This window comes from Protopterus annectens, chromosome 14.part0 (assembly GCF_019279795.1).
Source record: "Protopterus annectens isolate FY-2018-M chromosome 14.part0, PAN1.0, whole genome shotgun sequence".
Lineage (NCBI taxonomy): Eukaryota > Metazoa > Chordata > Ceratodontiformes > Protopteridae > Protopterus > Protopterus annectens.
Window position 1 is genome coordinate 235,164,741 of NC_056748.1, and position 27,841 is coordinate 235,192,581.

At 40.7% G+C, this 27,841-nt stretch overlaps 1 protein-coding gene across 2 annotated transcripts in view; it reads right to left on the minus strand.

The window, feature by feature from the left end:
• The window catches only part of SLK (STE20 like kinase), a 2,579,008-nt gene that overhangs the window by 561,020 nt on the left and 1,990,147 nt on the right, over positions 1 to 27,841 (minus strand). For both annotated transcript variants that reach the window (XM_044055960.1, XM_044055959.1), the window contains one exon: positions 1,496 to 1,625. In XM_044055960.1, the coding sequence (XP_043911895.1) occupies positions 1,496 to 1,625 (130 nt within the window). The remainder of the gene's footprint in view (positions 1 to 1,495; positions 1,626 to 27,841) is intronic.

Sequence of the window (27,841 nt, forward strand, 5' to 3'; positions counted from 1 at the left end):
TTAAATCCACCCAGCCAAATTAAAGATGGCGTCAGGCTAACTCCTAAAACAACAAGAACTTTTAGCAGCAGGGGCTGAGGCACAAACAGGATCAATGTTGTGATCTGCCCCTCCCCTGCAGGTTCCACAGGCTGCTAGCCCTGACAGTTTATTAAGGGGTGGGGCCACAAAAGACTAATGATCCTCTGCAGGTCATGGAAACTAGCAACCTTAATGCCTGCCTGGATGATGTCTCCCTCCAGTCAGCTGTTGCCTGAGTCGGTGACTATGTTGCTACTGAAAATAAACAAATGGACTAAGGCTCACAAGAGGGTTGCTGATGGCAACAGGAGTGGAGACAAAAAGTACATACAACAAATACAAAGAAACATACAAATAATTAAATAGCACACAGTATTTGAGGCAAATTCTTTCGGAGGATTTTTTGCATGCAAAAAAAAAAAATCTTCTGAATTGTGCCAAAGGAAAACTCAGTTCTATTAAAACAATGAAAGAATAGTCTTGAAAAAGTAGCTGGGATAAATGAAACAGTTACTCTGTAGTGTGCATGCCTCAGGAAATGCAAAAGGTATCTCTCTTGCAATGATGTGTTTGCTTGGTGAGCATAAATCACAGCCAGTATAACATGGTCTTACTGAGGGCACAAGCAGCTTCAACTTTCTAGGTTTTTTGACCATCTATCCACTCAAAGTGATCACAAAGGAAGATATATTTAGGAAGAGATCACTTGTCTCATCTCTGAATTTTTCCTCTTCCTTTACGAAGACAACAGCAGTAAGGTCAAACTGTGAATCAGAAACTATTACAAAGAAGGAATGGAGAATGTGGTAAATAAAGTAAGCCAGTACCTACTTTAGGGTTTCTGCCTACCTGCTGTGTAAACTGCTACAGGAAGCTGTGGGGTAATTCTGTTGCAACAGTAATGAAGAACTGGTAAAACAACAAAAATTGTTAAACAGAAGAAACTATACACTCTTGTCTAGGATCATGGAATACTACAACCAAGTTTAAGTAACCCTAAATGGAAGTGATTTATCCTGACTTTGCATATTTTTTATAAAATATGACATCAGACCAGTAAAAGTACTTGCACTTTTTTCCCAGGTTACTACTAATTCAGTGTTTTGTCAGTCATGCTATGTACAATATGCTCCAGGAAAATCAAAAGAAAAATGCACAAATGTATTATTAGCCAATGACTGCATTCCGCATATTCATTGAATTCTACAGGCCAGCTGAGAATGTTACAACCTTGGGTCTATTTACATGAAAGCCAGTAAATGGTAATTTATAGCAGACACGACAGCGGAAATATCTTTAAAAGAGAAATATACTACTTTCCTTAGCACAATATTTAAAAGTTAGCAACACCAAGATAAGGTGATTAGTGTACAAGTTCTCAAAAGAGCAAAGATGGAAGTCAAAACAGTATTTTTCAACTTGTAGCTTTATCAGAAGGAAACTGAAGTTATAGAAACCATTTTGACATACCCACCTCTCAGCATTTGCTGTTTGTTATTAAGGCAATCACGCTCAACTGTTGCTAACTCCATCTTGTGCTGCTGAATTATCTTCTTAAGGGCACTGTCAAGATCTTGCTGCTGCTTCTGCAAGAACTCTTGCTCCTAACAGAACAGTGTTAAGAACAAACAAGTTAGAATAAAGCACATCTAGTACACATTTAAAATGTACAGCTGTGTAAGCAAACTTACCATAACAATAGATGTTGGAACAGAACACTGCTGCAGTAGCCTAAACTATATGGGTTTTATCCTGCCAAGGAGATAACAGCCAGCCAGCTTCCTAAGCTTAAGGGAACTTTCCACTTGCCCAGACCATTGAAAGTTCAGGCTACGCAGGCATAAAATCAGCAGTCTGGGCACCAAGCCCCTCACAACTTTCATGCCAACTGACAGAGGAAGGCTAGAGCCCTGAAGTCAATACCAGGTAAAGAAAAATGTCTTCACCCTAGCAAACAAAAAAAACATAACGGATAAAGGGAGTGGAGGTACAGAGGCTACAGTAGCAGTGATCTATTCAACCATCTACTGTTACTGTAAGTTTTCTTACATAACTGTATTATGTTCATCATTAGAGCATGGCTACAGTAGCCTAAGCTATATGGGTAGAATACCAAAACTTAGGAAGACCGATAATGGTCCAGGAGCCCTGGAGAAGGGTCTTAGCAGAGCTAGTTCAAGACACTGAAAAATAGTCCAGTTTGCACGCTTTGTAAAAGTACAGATGATCAAATTGCTGCCTCTAGAATACTTAAGAGTCCACCTCTTTCAAAAATTCCACTGAATGTCCCTCACAGAATGTACCTTGACCCTGCCTGGAATTGACTTATGGTGGGAGTAACAAGAGGAAATAGCATGGGGCAACCATTTGGAAACGGTCTGCTTTGATTCTGGTTGCCCTTTTTTAACCTTCATAAGAAATGAATAACTGATCAGAATTTGATAGTTTTAGTTCTGTCAAAATAGTATCAGAGCTGTCTGTGGACATTCAGAGTATGAAGAATCCATTCTCTATTATTTTTAGGTTCTGGAAACAACAGAAGAAGATGAATAGCTTAGCTCAAGGTAAACTTAGATACCACATTAGACATAAATAAAGGATTTTTCCTCAAAGAAATATAAAGTTATGTCTTGCCAAAACTTGGCATCTGTGTTGTCTGTCTTCATTCCTCCTCACTATAGGATCTCTGATCCGACCCTTGGATCCGGCTCAGCCACATTCTCTGGACTTAGATCAGACTCTCGAGCTCCTCCCTCCTACCCATAATACGCTACACCCACCCAAGCACCTCAGATCGAGTTTTCTGATTCCATACATCGATAACCTGGACAGCAAAGAAATATGGCAGACGAGGCTCAGACATGGGACCTAAGAGTCTCGTCATGTTCCACAGTCCTCTACAAGAATGAGGAAGGGGGATGGCTGGGTGGGAAGGTGAGAAGGAATGAAGATAGACATCACAGATGCCAAGTTATGGTAGGACAATTTTATAATCTGATGTTGTCTTCTTCATTCCTCCTCACGATAGTGTCAGAGTCACCAGATATGCAATTCCCGGGTGGCCATAATAGAAGGATATGTCGCAGCACCATTGAGCCAAAGGAAGCCATCCTTCTAGAAACTATAACTTATAGTGTGCCAGAACGGTGCGATTACTAGACCATGTCGCTGCTGCACAAATATCATCAATGGAGGTTCTAGATGAGAAGATGGAAGTAGTAGCCATAGCCCTGGTGGAATGTACCCTAAGATGATGAGGTAATTCAAGGCCCTTTTGTGTGTAAATGAAAGTGATACAACCAGTTTTCCATTTTTCTAGTGTGATCTTGGAAATTGCTTGGCCTAATTTGTTAGCCGAAAAGATTACAAATAGTCGGTCAGACTTCCTGTGTTGTCTACTTCTGTGCAAATAGAAATGTAACTGTCTGTGAATATAGAGAAGATGAAGAACATACTCCCTTTGTTAGAAAGATTTGGAAAGAACACTGGTAAATGAATGGACTGACCTGTTTTCTGTGGCTACTTTAGGCATAAAGGAGGAGATGGTACGTAGAGAAACACTGTCCTTATGAAAAATTATGTAAGGAGGTTTGGAAGATAAGGCCTGTAGTTCCGAAATTCTCTTAGCTGAAGTAATGGCTGCTAAAAATGTTGTATTCCATGACAAAAACTTCATGTCGCAACTGGCAGCTGGCTCAAAGGGTCCCTGATTCAAACCCTGCCGCAAGACAGTGAGGTCCCAAGGTGGGGAGAGATCCTTGACGGGAGGACTCAACAAGAAAATACCCTTCATAAAAGATCTGCATAATCTAAAGGTGGACAGGGAATGAGACTGGCTAGCAGCGTGACAATTAGAAATTGCAGCTAACTGAAGCTTGCTGGTACAGAAGCCAGGTCCTTCTTTAAACAGGGTACTAAGAAAAAGCAGAAGATCAGAGAATGGTGCTGAGAAAGGGTCAATATTCCATTTGTAGCCCAAACAGCAAACCTTTTCCACTTGCTGGTATAGACTTTCCTTAGTAGAAACCTTTTGCAAGGCTAGAATTGTGTTACTGACTGGAGAATAAGCCTGCATTGTCTTGCTAGGGCTGAAAGTAGGGAAACCAAGCAGTAAACCTGAGGGCATGAAGATTCGGGTGTTGCATTCCTGACGGGTGAGCAAGGAGGTCCTGTCGTGGCTCCAGTATCCACAGAGGATATTTCAGATGAGACAAGAGGAAGGGGAACCAAACCTGATGAGGCCAGAAAGGACAATGAGGATGACTGAGCTTTTCAGCCTGCTTACCTTCTGAAGAAACTTAGGAATTAGGGGGAGAGGGGGATAAACATACAGGAGACCCAGGGGCCAGTCGTGGACCAGTGTGTCCCTTGTGGACTTCCCCAGAGGTGGGATCAGGCGAAGAACTTGCTGCATTTTTTGCTGAGGAGAGAGACAAAAAGGTTGCAGCAAGGATGACCCCAGTGATTGAAGATCATGCTCACCACTGACTGAGGGACTTGTGTGGAATCAGGATTTATCTGCAGAGACTGCCCGCCAAGTCGATGACTTTCCCTGGAATGTGCACTGCAACTAGAAGGTGGTCTGAAGAGATTGCCCATTCCCACACCCTAATGGCCTTCCTGCACAACAAGGGATATGAACAGGTTCCTCTCTGCTTGTTGATGTACCAGACTACAGACATGTTGCTGGTTTGAACTGCAATAGTCCCCAAGGGAAGAGCGTCCTGAAAGGCTTGCAATGTTAGGAGATTCACTCTCACCTCTAGGGCACTGATATGCAACCTGGTCTTGATGGGAGACCTATGTGCCTTGGACCATCTTCCCACTGTAATGCCCCCCCCACCTCAAACTGGGAGATGTCCGTGGTCACTGAGGCTACTGGGGGGGGGGGGGGTTAAAATTATTCCTGACATGAATCCTAGGTCTTTGTAAGACTAGCTGTGCAGGGGGGACTGGTGGGATAACAATTCCTGGACTTAATTCTTCAATGTTGTTACATAGTGCAAGGGAAAGGAAGCTATTTAATCCCTTGTATTCAATTGCGTTCCTTTGAATTCTAGGTTCTGCATAGGAGTTGGACTGGATTTCTTTAGGTTTATAATGATGCCCACGGAGTGTGAAAGTTGGATTAAGTAATCTCTGGCTTGGATAAGCTGATGCCTCGTGGGGGCGGTAAGGAGCCCATTGTCTAAGTATGGAAACACCTGGAATTGTTCGAGTCTCAAGTGAGCTCCTATGACCGCCATGCGTTTGGTTAACACTCGGAGAGCTATGGTTAGACCAAAGGGCAGTGCTTTGAACTGAAAATGAATGGCTCTCCACCAAAAGCGGAGGTATCTCTTGGAGCGCCTGTCTATTCTGATGTGACAGTATGCATCCTTGAGATCTACTGAGCACATCCAATTGTCCTTGCGCAACAGTGGCAGAATAGACTGATCTGTAACCATTCGGAATCTCAACTGTTTACATAATTCAACTTGCTTAGATCCAGAATGGGTCTTGGGTCCCCTGTCTTTTTAGGCACCAAAAAGAAATGGGAGTAGGTTCCAAATCCTCTTAGTTCGGTTGGGATCTCTTGGATGACTCTTTTGCAGCAGTTTTAGAATCTCCTGTGCTGCCTCCTCCCTCTGAATGGGTGGCACTTCGGGGAGTTTCTTGTTGATGTTTGGAGGGGGTAGGAAAAAGTTAATGTAATAGTATCTGGATATTATGCTTACCACACAGGGATTTTGAATCAAATGGGTCCAGGCTTCTAAGTGCGAAGACAGTCAACCCCCAAACAGCCTCCAGAGATCGACAGTCAGGCACCTCTTCAAGAGCGCTGATACGGCTCATCAGAAAAGGTGTCTCTGAAGCCCTGGTTTTGCAGACCCCCTCTGCCTTTACAGTGGTGCCTACCATTAAACTCTCCTCCTCTGCCTCTACAGGAGGGTTCCCAACGTGGGTCCTGGAAAGGCCCTTGGGACTTATGAAACCACATTTTCTTGTGTCCGTGTTGGTTCCTGGCAAGGACCTCTGAGGCGTAGAAAAGATGATTCCTACAAAAGAAGGCGTCTTCCCATTCTTTTCACTGTGGGAGAGTATCTCTAACCAACAGCTCAAACACTGAACAGGCATCAGAAGGGCACTTTACAAAGGATGCCTTAAGAGGCTCGGCGAAATCACATAGCCTCATCCAGGCATGCCTCTTTAGGGATAGTCTTGAATTGGCAGCTCGTGAGGTACCTTCCTTTGTATGGGAAATTAATTTCATCGAGGAACTGGTGATGGATGAGAGAGTGACAGTTTGGGAGAAAGTTTCTTGAATTCCTCCGCAGACATGAACTCAGAAAGAAACTGAAAGCTCCTTCATCAGGTTTCTCTGCAGTTGGGTAAAGTGAGCTAGGTAATTTAACGACCTCAGCACAAAGGTAGCTGAGGTGTAAATGCTCTTTTCAATCCTGTCCAATGCTCAAGACTCCTTGTTAGGTGGACGGACAATGGCAGTCTCTTCTGCCAGTTCTTTTTTACTGGCTGCCTCTACCACGATAGCATCAACTATGGGACCCTTACTCCAATGTTTTCTGTTTCCTGGTGGAACCAGGAACGTATTGGGGTGCTTGGAATGGGATTGATGGTATCTGGGCTCCTTCCATGCTTGGCAGGAAACCAAATCAACGAGGTAATCCTCGGGGGGGGGGGGTCACCCAAGACACAGATGGAGCCACCCCAAATGCCACCAAGAGCACCAACTCCTTGGGAGGAGGAGGTTGGGGACACTGCTCACCTTTCTGGTTCAAGATTTCCAAAATGTCTCCAAAGGAGATGTCCTTGTGTAGGGATCAAGGGAATCCTTTCCCCTCATTGAAGTCAGTATCTTTAGTTAATGACTCCATCAGGGAGTCAATGTGCCTCCTTCTGCATGTCTTCCTATGGGGGACTTCCTCAGCAGGGTACTCTGGGGAAGTACTAGAAGAAGGGATCCCTCCTGGGCAGGGAAGTCCTGAAGGCCACTTGGGATGGGTTGACTCAGGACAGAAAGAATGGGCTCAAGGCCCCGACCCAATGGGGTACAGGGGTGGATTCCACTACCTGAAAAGCTGACTGACCAAGAGAGGCCCTCTTCATCTCCCCTGAAGCCAAAGACACAGAGGGAAAGCAGCTAGGACTCGCACCAGATCAGTGACCTCCAGACAGGATCGGACTCAAACTGTCAAGGGCCGAGGCAGCTAAGGGAAGAGATGGCTCTGACAAAGAAGGAGCCAATCCCACTCCCCAAACCCAGAGGCAGCTAAGGGAAGAGATGGCTCTGACAAAGAAGGAGCCCAACACACTCCCCGGACCCAGCACCAATACCTCAGCTCCGAGATCCGCTCTGCTCCATGGGAGTAGGAACAGGCTGATCAAGGGTATAATGGGCATCAAGGAAGGAAGCTTCCCCTGCACCAAACCCAACATACAGAGGAGTTCTAAAACCTGCAACTTCAAAGCTGAAGGCTGGATTGGAGGAGGAGGTGCAGTCCTGATGGTATGGCCTGGGTACCTCTCAGATCCAATAGGGGATGGAGCAGAGACTACCACCATCTGGATTCGGGCTTTGAGAAATCTCATCATCCTGTCCATGTCCGCCTTGGACCAGCTTCTAGACGACCTGGAAGACACCAATGAGGGAGGTCGGGAGTGCTTGGAGTTGACTGAGTGGGTAGGAGACCTGCACCAAGCTCTTGGATCCCAAGCCAATGGATCTGATACCGGAGCAGATGACGGAGAAGGGGACAAAGATATGATTTCCCCTGGATCCGAGGATGCTGGTGGATCTGAATGGGTAAACACATTCTTCAGATCTGAGAGGGTCGGATCCGAAGTTTTCTTAGACTTGGCCTTCAGTTCTAGAGGATCTCTCAGGGAGAGACCTCTTTTTTGCTTCTTTAGCAGAGGAAGAAGTTGAAGCCAAGGAAGGTGTCTGAGCCTCAGGAGTCGAAGGAAGGAAGGAAGGAAGGAGACCCCTTAAGATCAACTTATTACGCCTGTCTGCAAGAGCCCGTGGATTGAAATAAGCTGCTTTTAGGTGATCCGCACCTAAACAATACATGCACTCCTTGAGGGCATCCTGACTGGGGATTTTATGCCCACAAGAAGTGCAATGCTTGAACCTCGGGGGAGTGTTCGTCAGACATGATACAACTGCAACACAGCCTGCCAAAAACCAACAGACACTCTAAGAAGAGAAGGCTAAGAGCTAACAGAAGGTTTTAACCTTAAACATTAACCTTTAACTATAAAAACTAACTATAATCTAAAACAGCCTTTTTTAACACAGGAGAAGAGAAAGAGAACACTCATGCACACACGCTAAAAGAAGGGACTTAACTAGGATGAGGGAGGATCACTTACAAAACAAATGAAAGAATTGTAATAATCAATAGCCTATAAAATACGGTGAAAACAACCACAGCTCGAGAGCACAGAGATATGTGTATGGACACTGAAGCAGCAAACAAGATATGAGGTGCTCGGTTGGGTGTAGTGGATTACAGGCAAGAGGGAGGAGCTCGAGAGTTGGATCAAAGTCTGGAGAATGTGGCTGAGCTGGATCAGAGGGTCAGAGCCAAGATCCTATTGTGAGGAGGAATGAAGAAGACAATATCAGATCCCCATGAAAAATGAGATAAGGATGACACACCATAACAGCTTGCAACTCAGACACTCTTCTTGCAGAAGTCACAACAATCAGTAACACTTGCATGTTAAGAACTTCAAATCAGCCTGATGAGCTGTGTTCACATGGGGCCAGAGTTAGTTTTTCCAAAATAAAATTAAGATCCCAAAGGGAAGCCACCTGCTTTCTAGGTGGATGGGTATGTAGAACTCCTTTCAAAAACACCTTGATATGAAAGTGATTGAAAGAAGGATGATTCCCGGGGCAGGCATGCTGAAATGTCAAAAAAAAAAACCCTCAGAGGAAAAAGAAAGGCCAGAGGATAATACTGCTTTGAGGTGTAAACCAGGCGTTTATCCAGTCCTTGGACCTTTCTCCTTCTAACAGACAGACGACTGGCACCAAAGTCCGACTATACTGCACTTCTAGTAAACCGCCACCCAGGCTAATTGTCCCATATATAAGACAACCCTAAGAGTTGACCTGGTAGTCAGGGATCTGGGAACATATGTAGACAGTAATCTGGACTTTGACCAAGAGGTGCCCAAGACAGTAAGCACATAATTTTATGTCGCCCAACTTGTAAGTAAGAGCATGGCTTCCAGGCCCAAGGAAGTCATAGTGCAAATGTATTCAGCACTTATCAGACACGTAACACAGTATAATGCCCCCTTTAGTATGTACAAGACTAGACAAACAAATGAAAGGCCCACAAAGGTGCCTTACCATTCAAAACAGTAGTTTCCTTGTCAGTGATATAAATGCAGGGATTACACTTCACACCCACAGTTGTTCCAATCTGAAGTGTCCCTCCTTTCATTTTTGTAATCAATTGATTGTTACTCTATAAAATTCTTTTAATGTATTTGTCTATCTTATAAATGAATTGTGGGACATATCCTACTACAGTTCTATAATTAAACTCATCCACCTTAAAAATGGACATTTCTTTAGTGACAAGGAAAATTATTTTGACTGTCACTCTAGAATAATGTTTGCAGAGAGTAATTGTGATACAAAGGGTTTGGTTTATATTGCGATTTATAACAAATAACAGCAAAAAGAGAAGCAGTGGGAGAAAATAATGCACCAGATGCACTTAAAATTCCAATGTGATGAACGATTTATAACAAATGCCAATCATTTTATGTCGGCAACACTAAGATAAAATTGGGTAAGAGACTATATCAGCATTTGTATGACATTAAGGAGAATAAAAATAATGCATTATACAAACATTCTTTGGTGTGTGAGGGTTTTGGTAAATTCAAATTTGGTATTTTAGAAAAAATACACCTGGATGTTAAAGGTGGGCAATGGGAAACAAGAATAAAAAAGTAGTAGCTAGTTTAGCAAGTTAGGCTGGATGCGAATTCACCTCAGGTTTAAGATGACCAAAAGGAGCTGTAAATTGTATGGATTTGAATCGTTTTATGATGTTAACATGTAATTCTTTACTCATTGAATGGAATTTTTTTATATATGTATCTACTACTTATTTTTAAGATGTTTAGATTTTTAGGGTCTGTCTGCCCCTTTAAATTAATTGTCTTATTTAATTAATTGGTGTTTAATTGTTTTTTATTTAAACAATGTACATTGATTAGAAATTCCATGTTGTTGGGGTTAACATTTTTAAGATTTTGGAAGGAATAAAAAAATATATCCAATGTTCTCATTTTGGATGTTTTTGGTTCTGTCTTGTGCATACATCGAAGGATTTAGAAGTATTTGATTTTCCTTGTGAGCCCGTGAACCCAGTGTCTCGATTATACCACGGGAACCCAAAAATGACGACGTCTGGATTCTGAGGAACCTGTAATGGCCACTGCAAGGTCACCCATCTGTGATTGAGGCAAAGAAGCAGCTTGCTGAACATGTAAAGGTGGTCTTGACATTTTATTTATCTTGTGCGTGGAGGCAGGAAAAAGTGAGGAACTTGAAAGCTATTCTATGGTTAAGCTGAAAAAGAAGCATGAAAATGGGGCAAGTGATGTTAGCAAAAGTCAGTAAAAGTTAAGTAACCAAACGTAGTGTTTCCACAAAAACTACTTTCTGACAAAACACATTTGCCCCAGCTCCTAAAAATAATTTACAAAATTATCAATAAAAAGCAAACTTGAATAAAACAAAAGGTTAAAAAGAACCACACTGCTTCAACTGAAGGAATGTCAAGCGACAGTCACAAAAGAATTAAAACCTACCAATAAACAAATGGCTCATTGACAAGTACTGTTTAAGCCATAAAAATCAACGTGGAAGGTTTTAATCCTAAAGGGAACTTGTGTGCCAAGCAAGACAGATGCTACCTAATCCTTAATCTTCAAAACCACGTGAGAGGAGTGCTCTTTCGCAGCAGCAAGGTCTTTGTAGCTATACCTCTGATTTTTGCAGTGTGTAATTTGAGCTGTTAATGGCTGGAGGTATGGAATATGCCTTTAAACTTTGGAAGCTGGCTGGCTGTTATATCCTAGGCAGGATATAAACCAAATAGCTTAGGCTATGCAGCAGTGATCAAATCATCATCAAAAGATATTTAAAGGAATTATAAATACCTCTGTAAAGGAACATTTCATTCAGCATTACCCATGTTGTAAAGAAATCTTAAATACTTCCACATTTTGAAAAATATATGAAACAATATACATTATTTAACATGGTCACTTATAGAGAACTTAAAACATACTGTATAAAACTTGTGAAAAATGTTCAGCATGCTCTCACAGCAAATGCATAACTCATTCATTAAGCTGCGGGTATTAACACTACAGTGAATTCAAACAAAAGTGTGAGGTTAATGACAAAATGTTCAACTCTTGCCCCTGGATATTTTTTTTTATTTGGAGAATGGTGATGAGGACTCAATTAAATTCTCCACAGGAAATTAATTCACCTTACATTTTTCAACCACTCCTGATTTTTGATAATGTGCACTTTATACTCCATTCTCTCTCTCCTCCTTAGGGGAAATGGATGTAAAATTAATTGACAAGGGAAGACTTGTCCATAACACCAAGGAACATACACTCGTTTAAGATACTTGCCATTAATAGTCATGTACAAACCATCACATGACCTATAAAGACGACTAATCTCCAAGAGACAGAATCCAAAAATGTTTGTCAGAAGATCTTGTGCTCAGTGTTAGCATGCCATAATGTTACTCAGCTGCCAACATTAATTTGGCTAGCCCTTGAATCCGCCAGTTCACTCCCCTTCCCTGCCAAAATCAAGCATATTTCCAGAAAACCAAGAAATTGCAATAAATATTTAACATCTACTGCAAACTAGTAACATAAAATTATCCACCTGTGTCCTTGCTGGACAGGGGCATCGAGTGCTGACTTGTCAGAACATGGGCTAAATTCTTGGCTATGCTTGTAAGGACCTCAGTGACAATAGCCTAGAAACTTCCTATGACCCTATGCAAATATCAAGTTAACTGTATTAGATGAAGCTCCAACAGCAGAAGATGGATGATGGAGCTGACCATATACACAGGTCCGAACAGCAACTCTCAAATTCAGTGGGGCACTAAGCGACTGCAAGTTTACAAACCTGGATAGGGACTGTGCCCTCAGCCAAAAGCGTCTCTCTTAAGGACCCATGTCCATACAAAATAGCATGTTTTCCCAAATGCAAGGAGGTTTAGACTTGTTGGGTTAAGGCAGTTTTTCTTGTCTTACTCCATGATCCCCTACAACTCTCCAATAGTTGCTTAATGAAATGTTCTTAGAATATGAGGATGTGTATCTAGTGAAGAAGAGTTCTAAATACCAGGGTTACTGAGGCATAGATTAATATTCCTGTCAAGTAATCTACTCATGTTATCAGTAGAGACTGTACTACATGTTGTACCCAGTCTAGCACCCTTACAGATTCCAAGGACACTATCTGGATTTGTCACAGGGCTTTAGACAGATGTTCATGAGGATCCTTAGCTCTATTAAAATTGGTCAGGTCTCTACAGAACAGGAAGGCTGAGATTCTGTCTCCAAGATATTAGCAACAAACGCATCCAAGAATTCTTCCGCAGCTGGAGGAACAGTAGCATGTTTTGGAGGCACAAACCCCAGATGTTTCATGACACTCTTCTGGGGGCAGAGGCCTCACAGCCTTGCCACTGGAAATGGCTTCTCATGACTAAGAGTATAACCAAATCACTAGTCCTTTGGTGGAGTCAGTGGACAGGGTTGTCCTGATTACCTGTGATACAAGACAAAAGGGAATATATATGAATCTATGGACCAGATTCCCTCTACCTTCAGAATAAGAGGAGTCAGAGTGCCTCACTCGAGAGGACTCACTCCTTTTTGTGTGCGTCTGATACTAGACAGAGAGAGCTTTATCTGGATCAGGCTGCAAAATCTGCAGAAATCAGAACCCCTCCCCCACCTGACTGCACAGCTAATCTTAATAAGGGACTGGGTTGGGGTCTAGAAACCCAACAAAAAGCAGCTTTTGCCTGGCAGAGATCCAAGTCTCTGAGTGGGTCTTTGGTATCAAGAGTACCTAATCTACTGGAAAAAGTCCCACATAATTCCAATGCATAAAGGAAGTACTTTTGAAGAATTCCCTTTTATCATACAGTCATACTGTCTTCCCACTTTAAGCTTCTAGAAAGATGTGTACTATAAACTGCTCCTAAAATATATCCTTCAAAACTGCTTACTATCCAATACTCAACACTGCTTTCAGCCAGGCAACAGAACTACAACTGTCCTAATATCCTTCCCAGACACTACAAATAAAGCTAAAGACTCGGGTAAACTTGTCTCCTCTATTTCTGGACCTCTTTAAGGCTTTTAACATCACAAACTCCAACTTTTTTCTTGGACTATCATCTCAATTTTTCCAACAGTTACTTAGCTATCAAACAGGCAGTAAGCTGTAAAATGGCAAGCTTCCATTTCTCTTTTCCTACTTTAACACTGGTGTCCCACAGGGATCCACCTACGGCCCACTGCTCTTTCATGTCTTCATAAAGGGTTCCTATTACATGAACAAACTTTTCAAAGTTCGAATGTCATATGGTCGACACCATATGATCGAACTTTGAAAAGTTCGAAGGTTAAATGTAACAGCGCTGTATGGTGAGGAATGGGAGAATTTCCCTTTTCTGCACTGAAGTGCAATCTTGGAGTTAATATATTTAAGTAGAGAGGTGTGGGGGTGCAGGGGGGCTTGCCCCCCTGCTCAGAGCATTAAGGTAAGTTTTATTTATTTTTTTTATGTTTTATTATATGTTTGAAGTTTCAAACTTCGATCATATGTTGTCGAACATATGGGAGTCGAAGTTTTGAAACTTCAAATATATAATATAGATCCCTTCTTAAATAATCTTCATAGGTTCACAGGTATGTACTAGGCTAATGGCCCTGCAGCCTATAGAAGCCTAGCCAAAGAAATTCCCTGGCATCATACCTCCCAAAGTTAGTTCCCAGTGCCCTTGTCAAGTAAAGCCACTGAGGTGACTGCCACCCGAAGTTAGTTTCCCCATGTTCCTGTCAAGCAGGCCACTGAAGTGGTCCCCGGGGTGAAATTCCTATTGCCCCATCTACTCGTCAAGATTTCACTTGAACAGGGCCAGTGAAGTGCTCTGCTTGATGTGAATGAGGAGTTTGTTCCAGAGTATGGGAAGTCACTGGGTCAGGAACCTGTCCCTCCAGCATGTTCTGTTTATGGTGGTAATGAGGTTTAGGTCCCTGGAGCGTGTGGTGCAGAGGGATTGGGATTTCTTTAGGTGTAGCACATCTAGCAGCTCTGGGTCAGACACGGCCTTGTAGGTCAAGCAGAGATTGCCTCTAAGTAGGCAATATGAGACCGAGCATAGTTGGAGTTTTTTTTAGTCTGTCATTATAAGGCATATGTCTAAGGCCTAAGATCCTCTTAGGTATTTTTTGTGGCCCTTCCAGTTGTTGTAGCTGTCTAGCGATGTACATACCCAAATGGGGTGTTATACTCAATAATAGGTCCAATGAGGGACAAGTAAAGAGGGACTATGACCTCTTTCTTTCTGAATGAGAAACCTTTTGTGATAAGATGTGCTACATAGGACTTTCTGACCACAGTGACAATGTGGTTATCAAAGGACAGGTTGCTATCAACCTGTGTCCCAAGGTCTCCTATCACTTCCTAGGTGTTTAGCGGACTACCACCTATGTGGTAGTTCATGGGCATTGAATTTTTCCCAAAGGGAATGACAATGCACTTTTTTGCATTTAGCTTGAGGCCATGGTTCTTGCACCAGTCACTGGTCTCCGTGAGGCCTTGTTGTAGGGTGTCTACATCTGTAGGAGAATCTATAATTGTTCCTAATTCGCAGTCATCTGCGAACTTGGTCAACCAGAGTCCCCTTGTGTTGGCTTGGACTTCAGAGAAGTAGATGCCAAACAGGATAGGACCCAGGACCGATCCCTGTGGAATGCCACTTGTAACTGGTCGGTAGACAGATTTAGAGTCCCGCTACTTTTACAGTATAGGTTGTATTAGTGAGCCAGTTGGCTACCCATCTTGTGACATAAGGGTTTATGCCTACTTTAGTGAGTCTATCTATGATTCCTGAGTGAGAGATGGTGTTGAAGGCCTTGGCAGGATCTAGGTAGGCTGTGTGCACTATCTTGCCCTCATGCATAGCTCTGGTGATAGACTCGAAGAAGTCTATCAGGTTGAGCAGGCATGATCTGCCTTTCACAAAACCAAACTGTGTGGGGTCCAGAGTTTGGAGATTCCCTATGTCCCTGTTGATAAGTCCATGATGATGCGCCCCATGGCCTTACATATCAGACTCATTAGGCTGATGGGATGGTAGTTCCCAGAATCTGTAGTCGCTCCCCCTTTGTGGAGTGGGATGACCGTAGCAATGCACCATTCTGCAGGAACAAAGCCTGAGATGAGGCTGTGACTGAACATGGTACTCGGGTGGTGTTAGTTCATTTTGTAGTTCATGTAGGACACAGCCCGGGATATTGTCAGGTCCCATGGAAGCTGTATTCTTGGCTTTGGACAGTGCATTTTTTATCTGTGTAGCCATGATGAAAAGGACTTGTCATTCTTCAGGTATTGAGATGGGCCCTTTGGGGGAGGGGGGGGGGTAAAGTTCGCACTGAACCTGTCGGCCAATATGTTGGCAATATCAGCTGGTTCTGTATATGTATTGCCATTGTGCTGTAACGCAGAGCAGATCTGAATATTGCCATGTGGATTCTTGACATAGCTATAGAATGCTTTGTGGTTGTCTTTAGAATCTGCAGCAATTTTGTTTTCGTAACATTCTTTAGATGATTTGATAAGGTATCTCAGTTTTTTGCAGAGGCTAACAAGGGAGTTTTTCCAGTCTTGGGATTTCACTCTTTTCTGCAACAGTTTTTTTCTTCTGTTGTAAAGTTTGTTAATGGTAGGGGTCCACCAGATTGGCTTCCTTTTTTTTGGAGGAGAGCATCTTGGTTCTGTTTGGTATGGCCCATTCCATGCACGTGTATGTGCTCATACAGTGCACTGATGTATGATTCAGAAGTCATAAACCTATTTTCCATTTGTGCGGGCATAGTGAAGTTTGCCATCTCTGTGTGTAGAAGCCCAAAGTTGGCTATGGAGACATTTTTTACAGTGGTTTCCTTTAATGGAGGTGTGGGTGGGATGTGGATGTCCATGGTGATAAGTTTGTGATCAGATCTGACCAGGGAGGAATTGATTTCAGGAGTAGAGGAATGGTCGCCCATGCTGGTGATGACTGGGTCAAGGATGCTTCTACCCCTGGTGGGGGAAAGAATGAGTTGGTCTAGGGCGTTGAAATTAATGAATTCCAGAAAACATTGAGGTAGCAAGTTGGTACTTGAGTAATTTTCCCAATTAATGGAGAGGTAGTTAAAATCTCCTAGTTAAGGGTATTGGGTTGTACCCTAATATTTTCCAGTGTGTTTAGGAATGTGGAGTGGGACTCTTGGGATTTTACCTCTTTCCAACAATGTACACTAATCCAATATGTTGATGATTCTACAATTATGTGCACATAAGACAGTCTAAACAAAACTTCTGAAAATTCCCCAAGAAGCATTACCGTCTACTGGAACTTGCCTTACTAATGTCCAACTTTTACTAAAGAAAACAAACTTTTTATTTTCCCTTTTCACATAAAATCTCTCTCCAACAAAGACTGGTTCAAGATTCACTCCTTATACAATACTGAAAGCAGTAGTTCCACACACTAAACTTTTAGTGGTTATAACAGAAAATAATCTCAAATCTGACCTACACATACAAAGTGACATAAAAAATCCCACAAGAAACCTGGCGTGCTCTGCAGTAATTAACATTTCCTGAGCACATCTACAAAATCTACTCTGGCTCAGACCTACCTACTACCCTCACTCCTATACAGGGCTCCAATTCTAACTAACCTGCAAGCATCTCTAAAAACAAAATTCCACATTTGCTATAACAAACTGCCAAGTATGACAAAGGAGCAAAACATTAATCCTATCACTGCACACCCCTGCAGTCAATCAACTGGCTTGAACATCCCCACCACCTGTCCTACCTTCAACTTTCAATTTTCTCCTCACATCTAGGTTATGCACCCAAACCCGTCTCTGACCTCTCCCTTTCCCAGCCTCTTACTTTCACTATAATTCTAACCTTCCGATTATCTTACTATCATCCCTCTAACACTACACTACTTCACTCTTTCTTTGTACACCCCTCTTCTCTTATAACCTTCTGCTCACACTCTATTACTCCTTAACCCTCCTTACAGATATCGTTTTCCACAACTATATCCAATCTATTGTTAACTACCAACATCTCTGCAAATTATAAAAATCCCAAGTGAACTTTTAAAACAAAGTATTAGGTCTACCTCAGCATGCCTCCACACTTAGTAATACAAATTACTAACCGCTGCCTTCTTAAATGTATGAAACTATTTGTGTTTTGTGTGAAGCTATATTGTATGTAACCTTTTGCCTGTTTGAATTTTATTTTGTACTGTATGCTAATCAGGGCTTTTCCCACCAGGCCTCCACTGGAAAAAGGCACAAGTGGTCCAGTCAGACTCTTCCTGTAAACAAATGCCAACAAACAAACAAAAACCTGTCACATTTCTTGATGCCCTTTGTCCTGTGTAAGCAAAATCTTAATCATCAGTACAGATCCAAACAGTGAAGAATATACTGACCCTTAATACTAAACTTCAGGAAAACACTGGCATATGAATAGACTGATTTAAGGAAGACTCAGAGGCCATCTTAGGCATAAAAGGTTGGATTACTTTGTAATGACACTTGGTCCTTGTGAAAAGTTTTCCATGATAAAACTTTTAGGGCCACATGAGCAGCATGCTCAAAGGAAGCCCTGATTATGACACAAAGGACATATCCCAAGTAGGAAGTGCATCTCTCAATGGGGGCCCTGACAAGAATGGCCCCTTTCAAATAGGGTTTTAGAAAGTGTCAGAGAAGCTAAGGGGGACTGATCCCAACCAACATGAAAACTGGAAATGGCCGCTGACTGAAACCTGACAGAATGACTCAACCCTCTGACTGAAAAAGGCCAGTAAAGAAGACCATGACTGTATCTAAGGGCACCAAAAAAGTACCCAGGCTTTAGAGATGTCCCAAATACTAAATCTCTCCTATTTACTGTCTTTAATCGTCATACTGGAAGACTTCTGAGATGAGGAAAGTGCAGATGTTTAAGTAAACTTACTATAAAACAGTAGCTGTTCAAATGGTCACTGCTGCAGTGGCCAAAGGTATATGGGTTATATCCTGTGCAGGACATAGCTGGTCAGCTTCCAAAGCTTCAGGGCAACTTCCATGTGACCAAACTGTTAACAGAGAAGCACCAACCAGTAATAAAAGAAAAGGAAGAAGTCTTCTGGGTCGAGTGCCGCAAAAAGGCTTTATTTACAATAACACAAGTTGAGCGCTTTCATCCACAGGTAATAGGACTTCTTCAGAACAATGCATGTTGCAACAGACTGAATTTTTATACCTGTGGGTGGCAGCCTCAAATAATTAAGGACATCATCACCTAATCAACTGTTCAACCCCTCCCTATCACAAACAAGTGTCAACTTTAAAAACTTTTTAAAAAAGTCAAGACAACATAAAACATTTTCATTTGAAATAATCTGTTGGCAGTTCACAATGAAGATTACATAACTATAAAACCCCTCTAAAACAAAATACTTTGTCTTTCAATTGTTTAAGCATTGTGAACAGAAAAAATATTTTCAGACCATTGTTTTTCTTGGAGGCATGTTATATGCATCCCTTTCAAAAACATTTTCAGATGAGAGTTCACTGAAAGTTGGGGATCTATGGGCAGAAATACTGAAATGGCTGACAAATGAACCTCAGAGGAATAGAGACAGACCACAGGATAACTCCTACAAATACTGTAATAGCACAAAAAAATAGTCCTGAATGGGTGCTGGTTGCGTTGTGAGCACCAACTAGAAAACCTTTTCCCTTCGCTTATATATCATTTTGTAGTAGCAGGCGTTCTTGCCTCCAACAGTACCTGCTGCACAGCCTCAGAAAATAGGTGCCTAAAAGGTATTAAAATTCTACCATCCAGGCAGTCAGCTGAAGCTGTTTCAAGCTGGGGTGTTTTCAAACATGTGTCAATAGGACCAGTCTGTGAGGAGGCTTGTGGTATGTGCCCCTGGACAATTCTGACAGAGTCAGAACGGAGTTCACCACAATGACCTGCAATTCCTTCTGATTCTTAAGAATGACCCTGGATACTACTGGAAAGAGTGGAAAAGCATAAAGTAACATTTCTGTCTAGGGAAAAGAAAAGACATCTGTTTTCCAAGTCTTCTTGCATGAACTCATGGAACAGCACTTTGCCAGCTGATTATTTAGATATGAGGCAAAAAGGTCTACCTGAGAAATACCGTATAAATGGATCAGATTTTGCAAGTTTGCCTGATCCAGTTTCCAATCCTGAGGGTATGCCTTGGTCTTCCTTAGTTTGTCTGCCACACAAATTTGCAGTGAAGGAATCTAAAATGCCTGCAGAGTGAGATGGTGCTGTAAAGCTATATCCCATGCTAACATGGCTTGTCTGCAAAGGGTGGATTATCTGGTTCCCTTTACTTTTTTCTGTACCACATCACTGGGGTATTGTCTGTGACTACTTGAAGAGGTCCTCAGGACCACAGATGATTCAGAGAGCTGACAGCCTTTATAAAAGCTAGCACCTCTTACATTAATGTGCTTTTGTCCGTCTTTTATTTCCCAGAGACCTTGTACTTGTATTCCCCTTGATACTGCTCCCCCAAGCAAAGTCTATGGTGTTTGTATTGACGGATTGCTTTGAAGCAAGAGGGGAGAATGGAAAACTGGAATCAGAGATATATAATGTCGCCACTGATTTCTCTTTCCACAAATCCGATTACTGGACTTTGAAAAGACAATGGTTGTTAATGCTTTGCTGTAACAGATGTCCAAGTGAAAAACCCCAGGAATAGATCTAAATATAGATCTAGTTTCTCCTGTGGAAGAAAAGATCCTCATACAAAAGTGTCTAGCAGGCACAGAAAAAATGCAATCCTATGTGATGGAGTTAAAAAAAAGATTATTTTATTTTCTTGGAATTCCAGCCTATATAGGAGATATCCTACCCAGGTGAGAGATTCCTGACAGTTTGAAAAAGATTCTGCAAAGACAGTGAAGGTAGAGGCCCGGGTGCCACACAAACCAAAGTCCAAACCACAAATCCAATTTATTTGCATTTGGTCTGTTTTTGCTATCAATAAACTGTATTTGTGGTTTGGACTTTGGTTTGTGTGGTTCCTGGGCCTCTACCTTCACTACTTGTGTTTCTTGGTTCTTTTCTTCTGGTCTCTGCAAAAATAAAGATGTCTAAATATGGAAAAATGCTGATACCCTGTAGCCTGCCATAGGCTAAGACAAGAGTGAGACACTTTGTGAACACTTCTGGAAGAGTGGCTAGCCCAAAGAGTAAGGCAAAGAACTGATAACGTGATCTAGAAACACAAAATCTAAAGAAAAATTCAGGGTTTGAATGGAGAGATGATAAAATCAGCAAAAGGAGAATTAACTGCTGTAATTCATACTCAAGCCTTGGTGAGTACCTTCAAAAGATGGACCTTGTTTTTCACAAAATCTCACCAAGACGAAGCTGATATATAGACTGCATTTTATACAGCATATATCATGGACAGAAATAAGTTAAAAAAATAAAGAAGACAGCTGGGTGCACAAGTCCCAAGATAAAAAAAAAAAAGTGCCCAGTCATGGTAGGTGCACTGGTACCAGGACTGGAGAAAAATGACGGTGTAGAATAGAAACCTCAAGACATGGAAATATTTCTACAATGGGGCTAGGCCAGGTCCAGGAGGTGGATGCCCCACACCCCACTACTGTAGAAGTAGCAGTCAACAAAAATTACAAAAACTGATGGACCGAAACAGAGCCATACAGACGACAGAGTGGACTATTAAGGATAAGAAAGAAATTATGTATTGTTACTATTATGCAAAGAGCCCAGAATTTCTAGAGAAAAGATTAAGAGAGAAAGTAGAGGAAAAAAATACTTCCCCAACTGTCAGAAGCTTCAAATAAAAAAATTATATGCATCAATACAACAGATCTGATTGTATGTTGAGTGTGGAAGAGAGTACAGGCAGGGTGGAGACGAGTCAGGAGTGATTTGTGACAGACAAGTACCAGTAAGAGAGAAAGGGAAGGTCTACAAGAGGGTAGTGAGACCAGCTATGTTATATGGGTTGGAGACAGTGGCACTGACAAAAAAGGCAGGAGTTAGAGCTGGATGTGGCAGAGTTAAAGATGTTAAGATTTGCAATGGGTGTGACAAGGGTGGACAGGATTAGGAATAAGTATATTAGAGGGTTAACACAGGTTGGCAAGGTTTGGAGACAAAGCTAGAGAGGCAACATTACGTTAGTTTGGACATGTGCTGAGGAGGGATGCTGAGTATATTGGGAAAAAGATGCTAATGATGAAGCTACCAGGTAACAGGAAGGCCTAAGATAAGGTTTATGGATGTGGTGAGAGAGGACATGCAGGTGGCTGATGTGACAGAGCAAGATGCACAGGACAGGAAGAAATGGAAATGGATGATCCTATGTGGTGACCCCTAACGGGAACAGCTGAAAGAAGATGATGAATACAACAGATCTGTGAAAAACACTATACCAACAAAGAAATCTTGTGCCGTTTGGAAAAAAAGCTACTGGGAAAAATTAAAGAACAAAATTTAGAGATGTTTAAAGGGTACAAAAAAGAAACCTGGACAAGGGAAAGAAAGAGACATCTGATATGGTGCAATATGTATGCAAAGGAGAAAGACAAAATAATCAACACAAAAAAGGCAGCCCCAAAAATATTCGAACAGAAATATAGGCAAAGGCATCCAGATATGGAAAATTGCACAATAAAAAAATTAAGATCACAAAGAGAAAATGTAGAATGGAAGATTAGTCAAGTAAAAGTTAAAGCAATAGAAGCTGAAGTTATGGAATATTTGCAAAGTAAAGGATTCCGTGGAGAAAGTCCTAACACAAGTCATATCACAGCATGGTGGAACAATTAGCCCCAAGAGTAAGGAGAAACAAGAGGAGCAGGAGTCATCTGAAGAATAAATATGGACATGGAAAAGAAAGATATTTAATACGGTGCAATATTTATGCAATGAAGAAATCAAAACTAATCAATGCAAAAAGAGCAGCACCAAAGATATTTGAAGAGAAATACAGGCAAAGACATGCAGATATGGAAAATTTTACAATACAAAGAAACAAAAAAAAAACCAAGAGAGGATTAGTAATGGAGAAGTTAAAAAAAAAAAAAAAAAAAAAAGGCACCGAGGCTATGGATTATCTACAAAGTGAAGGATTTAGTGTAGAAAATTTAACTCCGATAACACAACAGGACTGAGCAATGGATACTCAAATTAAGGAGAAATCAGTGGAGCAGGAAGCATCTAATCAGTTGACATATGAAGATATTTTGGAGCATCCTATAGGAAATCAGTACAAAAGGTTCAGTTGGAGCTATACAGCAAAGGAAAGAACAGGAAACTGTGGCAACTCCTGACAGTCAATGCCATGGAGTGACAGATCAGTGAGTTCCCATATGAAAGAGCAATGGAAGACACATGGTGAAACTACAGAGAATGTGGCACAGGAAGAAGCTCTGGAACTTTCTCAAGAATGCCTGCAGGAAATGGCGAACAAAGAATGAGCCATCCGATTAGAAGAAAATGATCTAAGAGAAGAGTTACTTGATTTAACACAGACGGATAGACATATTAAGATCAATGAAAGAAACAGACTGCAGAAGGTCAGTTAATAAACTCCAGAAAGTTAGAAGTCTGATGAAACAAATGAACACAGTAATTGAGAATGTCCATAGAGATTCATGCAATGTAACAGAAGTAAATAGGATACATTAATACAAATTAATAACAGATAAAGTCCTACGACAAGAACACAGAGTAGTAAGGGAAAGGAAGGGGAGAAACTGAATGCCATCATAGAAGTATCGAATAGAGAAAACTATAAAGCAATTAAGACAAGAAGTGTCGTTGTCAGAAGAGTACAGAAGAGGGAACAAACAGATCAACAAAAATGTAGTGGATATAAAAAGTGTACACACCCCTGTTAAAATGCCAGGTTTTGTGATAAAAAATGAGAGCACAATAAATTATTTCAAACTTTTCCCTCCTTTAATGTGACCTATAATCTGTACAATTTAATTGAAAAACAAATCTGTTAGGGGAAAAATATAAAAAAATAAAAAACTTACAATAAACTGGTTGCATAAGTGTGCACACCCTTAAACGAATACTTTGTTGAAGAAACTTTTGCTTTAATTACAGCATTCAGTCTTCTTGGGTACACACCCGCCATCAATTAAAGAGACTCTGATTAACCCCAAATAAAGTTCAGCTGTCCTAGTAGGACTTTCCTGACATTTACTCAGTTGCCTGCTACAGCAAAAGCCATGGATCGCAGAGAGCTTACAAAGCATCAAAGAGATTCATTGTTAAAAGTTAACAAGTCAGGAGAAGGGTACAAAAAAAATTCCACAGCACTGGAACAGAGTGAAGACAGTTATCAAAAAGTGAAGAAAATATGGGACAACAGTGACGTTGCAAATTACTGGATATCCCTCCAAATTTGATGGAAAGACCAGACAAAAACTGGTCAGGGAAGCTGCCAAGCCAACACCGAAGGAGCTGCAGGAATTTCTGGCAAGTGCTGGTTGTGTAGTACATGTGACAACAATCTCCCGTATTCTCCATATGTCTGTACTATGGGGTAAGGTTGCAAGAAGGAAGCCTTTTCTTACACAGGAAAAACATCCAGGCATGGCTAAAATTTACAAAACAAAGTCTCCTAAAAGCATGTGTGAAAATGTGTTATGGTCTGATGAGGCCAAGGTTGAACTTTTTGGCCACAATTCCAAAAGGTACATTTGACGCAGAAACAACACTTCGCATCACCAAAAGAACACCATCCCCATGGTGAAGCATGGTGGTGGCAGTATCATCCTTTGTGGTTGCTTTATTTCAGCTGGAACTGGGGCTTTAGTCAAGGGGGAGGGAATTATGAACAGTTCAAAATACCAGTCACTTTTGGCCCAAAACCTTCAGGCATCTGCTAGAAAGCTGAAGATGAACAGGAATTATACCTTTCAACATGATAATGACCTCAAGCATACATCCAAATCTACAAATGAATGGCTTCACCAGAAGAAAATTAAAGTTTTGGAATGTCCCAGACCTAAATCCAATAGAAAATCTGTGGGTTGATCTGAAGAGGGCTGTACACAAGAGATGCCCTCGCAATCTGACAGATTTGGAAGGAAGAGTGGGCAAATATTGCCAATTCAAGATGTGCCATGCTGATAGACTCCTACCAAAGAAGACAATGTTGTAATGAAATCAAAAGGTGCTTCAACAAAGTATTAGTCTCAAGGGTGTGCACACTTATGCAACCAGCTTATTGTACATTTTTTATTTTTTATATCCCCCCCCAACAGATTTGTTTGTTTTTCAACTGAATTGTACATGTTATAGGTCACATTAAAGGTGGGAAAAGTTTTGACATGATTTATTGTGCTCTTATTTTTTATAGCACAAAAATCTGCCATTTTAACAGGGGTGTGTACATTTTTTATATCCACTGTACTCAGAAAGACAGACATGATAAAAGCAATGTGCAGTATTATAACATATCAGGATTTATCATGCACTACTACAAATAATAAACTAAAAATATCTGCACAGGCAGAAATACTTAAAAGATATATAGAGAAATATAAAGGAAAAGTACAAAAAAGCAACTTATTGATGACCCAACAAAGTTTTATAGAGAATTGGGAAACAATATAAAAGGAAATGAAAGACCACAAAAAAAAGAAAGAAATAGATACATTTTGGAGAAGTATTTATGAAGATCCTCTGGAACATAACAAATATGATAAATGGACATAAAAAGTAAAAGAAATAAGTTCAAATGTACAGGATATGAAATGGGATGAAGTAATGGCCACAAAGACTGAAAAAAAAAATAAGAAAAACCTTTAATTGGAAAACCCCAGGCCCAGATGCTGTACCTAACTTCTGGCTAAAAGTATTAACATCTTTGCATGAAGACTTAGCCAAGAGTAAGAACTATTTATATGCACACCATGAACAGACACTCGCCTGATTAATAACAGGAAAAACAATGCCCCTACTTAACAGTGAAAGTGCAAGATACCCTAAAAATTATAGACCGATAACTTGCCTTCCAACATATAAACCATACACTGGAATTGATGCCGACAGAGGTTATAGTCATTTAGAAGAAAACTCAATTATGACACTAGAACAAAAGGGTAATAAAAGAAAATCATATGGAACAAAGGATCATTTGTTGTTAAATAAAGTCATAGTAGTGGAGAACTGTGAAAAGGGACAGAATTTAAGTATGGCATGGATAGACTACAAAAAAGCATCTGACAGTATCACACATTCAGGGATAAAAGAGTGCTTAAAATGTATAAGGTATACCCCTACACAAACTACATCTCAGTGACAAACCACTTTGCATTTAGGCTATGATAGACAAATTATTATTTCAGGGATAAAAATGAAAAGGGGGATATTCCAGGGTGACTGTCACCACTGCTCTTTTGCCTTGCCCTTAACCCATTAAGCTGTCTCAAACTAGGAATATTAACAAAAGACGAAAACCAAATGATAACCCAGAAACTGGAACCAGACAAAATATGATGTGATCACTTTCGTCTTGACAATGCAAAAGACTTCATCAGAATAAAACACTAAAACAGCAGCCACCTTATATAGACATGAAAAAACTCTTGATTGGACATTCCATTAACATTCACAGCATATTTAAAGACACAGTGAATTTAAAAAAAAACAAATACATTTACACTGATTAAGTAAAACATGGTGAACCCCAAGTTAAAAAGTACAAACAGTCAACAAATATAATGCACTGCAGTAAAAAAAACCCTGTAGTCCATAATGTTACCATTCTGAACTGGCTCATATCTTAAAGTACTCTGAACAGAACATTGGTCATTCAAACCAGGGGGCAGGACAGCGTTCAATCTCAGCTGCCACTGTAACTCCTTGAATTCCAAAAATTCATTACGTGAAACCCTTCTTTGAAGTCCACATGGTCAATGACTACAAATTTAAACTATTGTAAAAATACTAGTAGATGTTTAACCAAAGCATTATTTCTGTCCAACTTTTTTATACTATACATATGTTGATAAATTCTAGTATGGACCTGTTTTATTGTCTTCCCTACATAGTATGCTGGACATTGTTGGCATAGTGCTATATATACTACCCCTTTTGACTTGCAGCTATATTTCTTTTTTAAATGAATAGACTCATAATTATGAATAGTCACTGAATCACTTTCTAAAATGTGTTGACAGTGAGTGCATGACCCACATTTTATCATCTTAACACCAAGTCCACCGGGCCCCTCTCTTTCCACCATGTTCTTAATAGAAATATCCTTCTGATACACTATTTTTGGTCTTTCACCCACCACTTTAATGAACTGGGGATCCATTGTAAATATAACCCAATTCTTTTCAATAATACGTTTGATGTCATAAAAGTCCCTGTTAAAAGGCAGAACTAGTGCTCTACTAAACTTTGTGTTAATATCCAAAGATTGAACCTGGGACAGGTTATTCAATCCTACACCCATTAGTGGAGTGAAAATACCCCATTTTCTTTTTTGTATTACCTCATTAAAAGTATCACCCTCCGGATATCCCCTTTTCAAGAACATCTTCTTTAAAACACCACATTGCACCAAAAATCCTTCTGTATCCGAGACCATTCTTGTTAAGCGGACACACTGTCCTTTGGCTAAGGATTTTTCTGATAGTGTGGTGGCTAGAATAATATAATAAAGTATACAAGTATGTAGGCTTCCTATAAATGTTAGAGGAAAATTCACTACTCAACCTATTCTTGGATAACTTAATGTCTAGATAATTAATTTCTTCCTCAGATACACTCACGGTAAACTTCAAGAATGTAATGGTAGAATGCAAGTATTCAAAAAAAATCATTAAGCCCATCTCTCGTGTCCATCCAAAAAATGACTATGTCATCCAAAAAACGTGCAAAATATGACCAAACATCAGAGAAACCACCATTTAAAACAGAGTTTAACTCCCAATAAGCCAAAACAATGTTGGCAAAGGAGTGGACATAAGTTGCCCCCATAGCCACTCCTGCTTTTTGCCTAAGCAGTTGTCTTTCAAATATAATACAATTACTTTCTAAAACTATTTCCATTAGCGTAGCAAGACTGGAAATCTTACTGTGTGTAAAATCAGTATGTTTGCTCAGAAATTCAAAAATACATTCTATACCCACATTGTGGGTAATTACAGAGAAAAGATAGACTATGTCATAGTTACGAAAATTAGGACTTCTTTATACAAATTCTTTTAAATCTTGCCCAAAAAATTCCAAGAATCCTTAATGGAGGTTGGATGTTTAACGAGCAAATGCTTAGTGTGCTTATCGATGTATTGAGCTATGTAAAACATTTTGTAAGCCCTAACGTCCACTACAGGCCTGAGTGGGGGATTGACTAGGTCCTTATGTATTTTTGGAACTCCAAAAACAGTAGGA